The sequence below is a fragment of the Kryptolebias marmoratus genome, linkage group LG2, assembly GCF_001649575.2.
Source record: "Kryptolebias marmoratus isolate JLee-2015 linkage group LG2, ASM164957v2, whole genome shotgun sequence".
In the NCBI taxonomy this organism is placed as follows: domain Eukaryota; kingdom Metazoa; phylum Chordata; class Actinopteri; order Cyprinodontiformes; family Rivulidae; genus Kryptolebias; species Kryptolebias marmoratus.
In genome coordinates, this window is record NC_051431.1 from 24,419,454 (window position 1) to 24,427,604 (window position 8,151).

At 44.8% G+C, this 8,151-nt stretch overlaps 1 protein-coding gene across 1 annotated transcript; it reads left to right on the forward strand.

The window, feature by feature from the left end:
* The first annotated feature begins 1,572 nt into the window (after positions 1 to 1,572).
* Positions 1,573 to 6,208, forward strand: LOC108247335 (homeobox protein otx5). The gene is made up of 3 exons (XM_017435376.3): positions 1,573 to 2,229; positions 3,370 to 3,521; positions 3,750 to 6,208. Exons 1-3 carry the CDS (start codon positions 2,133 to 2,135, stop codon positions 4,386 to 4,388), a joined length of 888 nt encoding a protein of 295 aa, XP_017290865.1. The 5' UTR covers positions 1,573 to 2,132; the 3' UTR covers positions 4,389 to 6,208.
* The last annotated feature ends 1,943 nt before the right edge of the window (positions 6,209 to 8,151 follow it).

The window sequence follows — 8,151 nt, forward strand, 5'->3', positions numbered from 1 at the left end:
ACCTAAAATTGAGACTTTTAGTATTTTACTAATAAATTTAACACATTCCACAGAGATGAAACACCATTATTTTGTGTTTGATGAACTGTAAAAGAGCAGACGTTTGTCGTGTTGAGAACCAATCAGAACAAAGCGGTCTGAACGCTCCCAGACTCGATTTCTTCTGTCTGAAGGAGGTTAGAAGACGTTTTACCATCAGACTGTTAGCTCTGCTACTGATGGGGATGGAGGCAACAAACAAACAAATAAACAAACAAACAAAGTGTACCTGCAGGAAGTCTGACTTCCAATGAGCACACAAAGTTCCAAGCATCAGGATGTACCCCCCTACACACACACACACCTCAGCATCAGATGAAGACATTTTATTGGAGTTTTGGACACACATCTGTAAAGGGTCCCTTTGTCTCTCTGTCTATCTTTATGTCTCTGCTTTGGCTTTAACACACTCAGATAAAACCCTTTATACAGTCTGAACTAAGTGTGTGTGTGTGTGTGTGTGTGTGTGTGTGTGTGTGCTTTAAAGTAAAGTATAAGAAATTCAATTCAATTAACAAGTGTGCAGAATCCCTCTGGACACTGAAACGGTCTCTTTGCAGGAAACCGGAGCTGAGGGGACAACTAAACTAAAAAAAACACAGAAAGAAAGAAGGAAAAACAAAAATAATAATCTACCTGCATCAATGATCCTGAAGTGTAATCTGCTTCAGAAAAAAAGCTTTATTTTGAAGCTAAAATTTAGAAACTTCAGTCATTTTTTCCCCTCAACCTTAACAGATCTGTTATAGACTTCATTATAAACTTTAAATATTCAGACTAATCCATTCAGTTTAATTCATTTAAAGTTAAATTAATTCCCAGGGGAAAATGGTTTGATTACAGCACTCCATAGGAAGAGAGAAAAAGACAAAATAAAAATAAAATACTCAATCAAGACTCAATAATCATTCAACAATAAGAGAAAATGTAACGATTGGAACCTCAGACAGTCAAGTCGGAATGAAAGTTAGTAGAAAATTATAATTATTATTATTATTAATAATACTGAGTGTGGTGAACGAGTGGGTGAGAAGGAGTCTGTTGGGGATCAGAGGCGGATTTAGCAGCAGAACAACCAGCTCTTTGTGCTGCTTTTTAATCCGGTCCGGACCCGTTTCTGCCTCCACTCAGCTCAATTATTTCTGGAGGCCAATTTCCAACCTGCAGCTCTGAACAACAGACCCTCCTCAGAGTGATGCTGAGGTTGTCTGAAAGCATCCTTTCGGTCGATGCGTGTCAGGAAACGGAGGGGGCAAAAAAAAGAGTTTAAACCCTCTTCAAACGAAAATTCTTTGTGGTTTGGATTCAGCTGTGTCATTTTAAGGGACGCAAAACAAGCAAACGATGCCAAAGTCGGGACAGAGTTGAAGCCGCCGTGAATAATTGGAAATCCGTGGGCGCGCGCGTTTGCGTAAGCGCAGCAGCAAAGAGAGAGAGAGAGGGAGAGAGAGAGAGAGAGAGGGGGAGGGAAGGAGGGAGGGCCCTTTGCGCGGACTTGGGTAAGAAGTTTCTTCTAATTAGCCAGTCTTCTTGTCGCCTGCCTCACTTGTCCACCCTGCAGATCGCCATCCTCTTCTCAGGCACCCGGCACCGCCACGAGGGCCTCCGTCCACAGCGTCCAGCAGAGCGCGCGGGACGAGCTGCCGTGACGCACCGCTTCGATGGAGACAGCAGCAGCAGCAGCAGCAGCAGCAGTAGCACTACTCTAACTCAGTCGGCGTCTAAGACTCTGACCTCGAGTGTTTTCTCTGTACGAACTCGAGGTTTTTTTTTTAAATCAGAGCTGAAGAAGCGTCAGGTGAGGACAGGTGGAAAAGACGCACCAGAAGCACGAGTCAGGCGCGCAGACTGAGGACAAGAAGGCAGGAGAGGGGGAGGGAAAAAAAGGGGTTAAAACATCATCTGAGAGACAAACAACCAGAAGAAAGAAAAACAGAAAGAGAGAAAGAGAGAGAGAGAGAGAGAGAGAGAGGAAAAACAGGAAAGAGAGAAAGAAGGAGAGACAACCCCCCCGAGAGAAGTTTGGAGAGGCGGCCCCCGGCCCGACAGAAGGAGAGAGAGAGTGAGGGAGTGTTTTAAAGCCGGCAGGAGGCATGATGTCCTACATTAAGCAGCCCCATTACGCCGTGAACGGGTTAACGCTGTCCGGCCCGGGCATGGATCTGCTGCACACCGCCGTCGGATATCCCAGTAAGTAAACACCTGACACCTCAAAACGGCAACAAAACAAACAAAACTGTTGTTTATTTTTAAATTATTATTATTTCAAAACGAATGTATACATCAAGAAAAAATTGTTGGCACTGAAATAATTCTCTAAAGCGTGAATTTTGCGCGTAAAATGTGTCCGATTTTACGCGCAAAATGAATTCGGTGTTAAAATGGACCCGCGTGGAAATGTGTGGAGTGAGTCTGAATTTCTGCCGGATTCTTTACCAGAACAGGAGCTCACCTGACCTATAAGTTCAGAGGATTACAGAGTCAAAAAAGAAAACAAAAAACAGAGTGTGTGTGAACGGAACCACGGGCTGTTCTCACCCCGAATTAAACCCCAATCTGCTGCTTTAATCATCTAACCTATTTACTGAAAGGCTCTCATTGTGTTTCGTAGTTATTAATATTATTATTATTCACGAGGGAATTATTTTTGTTTGGATTTTGATGAGCAGCCTTGACTCAGGAGTTCGGTTGTTATTTTGTTTTTGGAGGGAGCAGAAAATGAAAACCTGAGCTCGGCCTTCAGGTCACAAATTAAGAGAAAAAAGATCTTTAAAAACCCCGAATCTGTGATATGAATCTGGTCTCGTTGATTTAATCTCAACTGTTCGATTTGAACACAAACAAAACCAGAAGATTTTTATTTTGTATCAATTGTATTTAAAATATTTATTGGCCCCCGGACGATGTTTGCCTCAATAATTCGTTTCTGCATTTATTATTCCTGTTTCATGATCATGATAGAAGCTTAACGAGACAATAAAAACTAACGAGACAGTTAAACGATTTAAACTTTGGTTTTATGTTTGGAAAAAAAAAGACAAAATTGAACAAATGACGAAGCCAGACAGGGAGAGTTGATGTGATTTGTAAAAAAAAAGAAAGATAGAAAACTATGTTATTTTTTTTAATCTAAATATTTGTTCCTATATCGAATAAAAAGAAATATATATATTATCTGCAAGCTGTGCTGTAAAATAATCCAAGTTCAGTCGGGTTTTGCGCCGACGGCCTTTTAAAACTGAGGCCTGCGGCGCGACTTTAAACTGAGTCAGGTGAACACTGAGGAAATATTTCGTTCAATAATAATAATAATAATAATGTTTTTGTCAGGCACTCCGCGTAAACAGCGTCGGGAGCGCACCACCTTTACGCGCGCGCAGCTGGACATCCTGGAGGCTCTTTTCGCCAAAACTCGGTATCCGGACATCTTCATGAGGGAGGAGGTGGCCCTGAAGATCAACTTACCGGAGTCCAGAGTGCAGGTGACACATCTTAGAGCACTTTACACCAATTCACTGATTTTAGCTGCAAAAACGAAGGGATGTGTGTGTGTGTGTCTGTTTGTGTCAGAGCTGCGCACAGAAACTGCGCTTTTTAAAAATGCAAATATCAACTTTTAGTGCGTTTCGTTTCCCTCTGTCTTGTTCTGGCCCGTTCCCTGCTGCTCTTGATCTTGGAACCCCTGGTTCTAACCCCGCTTTGCTCCTAAGGTCTGGTTCAAGAACCGTCGCGCCAAGTGCCGGCAGCAGCAGCAGCAGAGCACGGGCCAGTCCAAACCGCGGCCCCCGAAGAAGAAGGCGTCCCCCGCGCGCGAGCCCAACGCCGAGGCCGCCGCCAACCCGGCCAACGGACCCTACAGCCCCCCGCCCCCGCCCCCGGGCACAGCCATCACCCCCAGCTCCAGCTCGGCCAGCGCCACCGTGTCCATCTGGAGCCCGGCCTCCATCTCGCCGCTGCCGGACCCCCTGTCCGCCTCCACCACCCCGTGCATGCAGCGCGCCACCACCTACCCCATGACCTACAGCCAGGCCCCGGCCTACAGCCAGAGCTACGCGGGCTCCTCCTCCTACTTCACGGGCCTGGACTGCAGCTCCTACCTGTCCCCGATGCACCCGCAGCTGTCGGGCACCGGCGGGGCCCTGAGCCCCATCACGGCCTCCTCCATGGGGGGCGCCCTCAGCCAGTCCCCCGCCTCCCTCTCCTCCCAGGGCTACACGGCCGCCTCGCTGGGCTTCGGAGCCGTCGACTGTCTGGACTACAAGGACCAAGCTGCCTGGAAGCTCAACTTCAACGCTGCTGACTGCCTGGACTACAAGGACCAGAACTCCTGGAAGTTCCAGGTGTTGTAAATAACAGGTGGGGGGGTTAGGAAATTAAGCAAAGTAGGCTGAAGAACCTCAGATTGTATTTGGTGTTTTAGAAGAAGCAGAAGAACTTTGGACACTGAGATAAAACAATCATATCAGCTGAAGAGCAAACCAGCTGAAACAATCTTTTTTTTTCTTCTTCTCCATTTTTGATGTTCCAATAATAAATAAAGAGATAAAAATAAAGTATGGACATTAAATGATCTGTTGATGCTTGGCTTTTTGATTTGTAATACACAGGAGGGCGACATTAAACAGCATCAGCCTTTAAAATCAAATACTAATAAAAAAGACTGTATTTGTACAATAAAATGTGATTAGTTAGAGACAGAGAAATGCTTTGACTTTCCCGCTCTTTGAATCAGAAGTAGGCCTACAGACCTGTTCGGGTTTGAATACTGGCAGAAAAACAAAAAAACAAAAACCCAAAACAAAACATTAAAAGGAAGCAACCCGAGTTGTCGATGTCAGTTTTACACATGTGCTTCGACAGAGCTGAAACAATCAGCGTTTTTCGGTCCGACTCGGTTGAAATGGAGCTCATTGGGAGCAGTCCATTGCCCTCTGTCCCTGGTTTTTAAGGTCACATCATATAACTTGTCTTTCTTGATGATCAGGACTGAAACTGCTCCAGAGCTGATGCTTCTCCCCTCTGGACTCTGTCTTGTGTTTTATGACGATGTATTTCTTCCACAAAGCTGCTGTTTTTTTTTTTAGCAGCGAACTGACTGAAAGCTCTGAGAACTTCAGACTGACGAACGGAAGAGGCGCACTAGTTCAGTACAAAGTGTTCGATGGGTAGCAGGACCCAGCTGATGGTTCCTTGTAGCCTTGTATGTTTTTAACTCTTTTTGAACTGTGTGTGTGGGGGTGGGGTGGGGGGGAAGCTGGCCTCTCCAGTGTCTGCAGAGCAAACCTGTTGCCTTTGAGCGTGGTTGTAGTCGTCGTGGCTCGTACTTTGTTCGGTTCATAGGATCCCTTTCACTCCAGGTGGGAAACGCCGGTCACGTCTCGGCCATTGGCCCCCCACTCCATTTCCTGGTGTCTTCAATCAGACTGCTGGGGTGGGCTGGGGGGCAGTTTTTAATTACAGAGAGGACTCGCACCAGAGAAAGAGAAGGAACTGGGCCGCCATGTAGCCCCCACCCACCAACCCACCCTCCCCTTTTGCACAGAGTGTTTGGTGCCTCTCAACTCCATCCTGTAAAAAAAAAAAAATGTGTCACCACATTTTGTGTTTGGTGTTTTCTTTGATTATCTTTTTTTGTATTAGGCTTAAAATGATGCTGTCTCTTTCGAAGAATTGTAAATTTGAGTTTAAAAAAAAATGTAGTAAATTGTTTTAAGTCAGTATTATTACTATCACTGTTATGTCTTCAGCTGGCATGCACGTTGGTAATAGATTTTCTTTTTTTTGTTGCTGTTTTGTAAATAATAAAACTTGAAAATGCAATCATGTCTGGTATCAGCGGAGGGTTGTTACACGGGCGCTTTATCCAACAACCTTTTTCTCCTTAAACTCTAGAAAACTGCCAACATTTTACTGTTTCTATTTCTCTCATTTATACTTTTTCTTTTCAAACTCAGGGGTTTATCCAGTGAAGGTAGCAGTGATGGGACACAATGCTATTTATGCTTCTTAATCATTTACTGTACTCTAATTTTATGCATTTTAGTTGTCTCTGCTTATTTTTCTGACATGAGTTGTTTTGTATACTGTTTGTCTCCTGTGTTTGACCAATCTCACCATTACCGTGCTAGATAACTATAATGTTTTTGAAATATTAAATGACTTCATTAAACGATCGGGGTCACTGTTTTTTGTAAGCCATTGCGTCTGAGAGTTTAATAGCAGGGTTTTACCTGAGGCATGCTGTGTCCTTGTACACTCACTGACAAAAAAAAAAAAAGAGAGGTATAAGCAGCTGAAATAAAATAAACTGTATGTGCTGAAAGGTCATGTGACCATACTGCAGTGATAACAGTAGCAGATCAAATGGATGCCAGAGTTAGTGGTACGAATGCTGTTCCCACATCAGTAGGACGTGAGACCCTTCACGCTTGGATACAAGCGGTGATTCTGTGTGAAGCAGAGTCCTACAGGTGTTGTATCCTCACCTGTGGTAAGTCCCAGAGGTCCAGCAGATCAGCACTGGGTCAGAGTTGATGTTTGAGTTGTTCCCACCTGTTTGGCTGACCACGGGAGAACCTAAACATGATGCAAGCAGACAATAAACACGTGTTGTGTGTGGACGACCGTTGTCTCAGGATGGGTAGGTAGGTAGGTAGGTACATTTATTTATATAGCACTTTTCAGCACGAGGCAACTCAAAGTGCTTTACAACACATGATGGGTAAGACATGTAGGCTGCAGGATGTTACTGATGTAGTGCTGTACCCATTAGAGTATCTCAAATCACCACTGGAAGTGACCTGAAGTCATACCCTATGCTTCCCTACACCTTGATCCTTGATGCCTGAAGTATTGCCAGTGCATGTCATCATCTGTCTGCGCCCCCCAGTTACAGAACAACGCCAAGCACAGCCTTCTGTGCTCTGGTATTATTGACAGCCTACACATGGGACAGGGAACCCATGGTCCTGCTGGTTCCTGTCATTGGAACAGAATGCAGGCTCACACAGGATGTTGAAAAGAGTCCAGTACCTGTGTCGAGATGTCAGGGGGTTCTGTAATGCTTGGTGCTCAGTATGATGAGCCTCCCTTGTTGTGGTCTGTCTTGAGTAATCAGAACCTTCACAACACGTAGAGGTGCCCTCATGTACTCATTGTGTGCAACATAAAGTTTCTGTGAACTCTGACCAGCTTACATGCTGGGCTGTTGCATGGTATGATCCACAATGTGACCCCTGTCAAACTCTGTCAAGTTCTGGAAAAGTCTAATGTGTATCCAAGGCATTCTGTGAGTCTCCTGACCTCCGCTCACTCTTTTGTCTCACTTTGGGGTGCTCTGGCTACTGCCTGATTACACTGCCACTCCTTTCGCGGTGCCACCGTTTGTGCCCTCTGGTGGAACAATTTACAAACTCATTGCTGGTCTGCATGTGGAACTTAGTTTTTGTCAGTGACTGTGTTACACTACCCATTGGTGCCACTTTGTGAGGAAAAAAAAAAAAGAGTGCCCGGCATCTGCAGAAAGTACATTAAGGATCATTTGTTGGCGCACTCCACTAATCCATACATGAGTTATAGAGAGTTTATAACATAAATGAGAGGGAGCAGGACAGAAAGGACAGGAAACAGATTAGAACTAACCAATAAACTCAGTCCCATCACTCTGTCTCTACTAAACTAAACTACAAGAGCTGGGCAGATTATTATGGCCATCTGAATGTTCCTGTTTGTTCCTGCTGCTGATAGGCTGGAGGGTCAGCTCCACGGGGGGTTATGAGAAGTGCATTGGAAGAGAGGCTTTGAGTACGCTATTAGCTCTCATCTGTTCAGATGATATCTTGAAACGAGGCGGTGGGTACTTGTATCATGACACAATGCACTTATGAGAAGAACATATTTAGGCTGCATTACAATCATGTTGAGAGGTTTGCCCCAGATCTCCCCTGCTGTTTCGGAGTAAATGTACAAGATTAAGGGCGGCACAGGAAAACTGAACAAGTAGGACTGGAACTGAGTTGTTGAGCCAATACGAAAAACTACTAAAGTTACTTTTAGAAATGGAGACATGTGAGGGCCAATGTCTAAATCAGTCCAGAGACAGACCAGTCTATG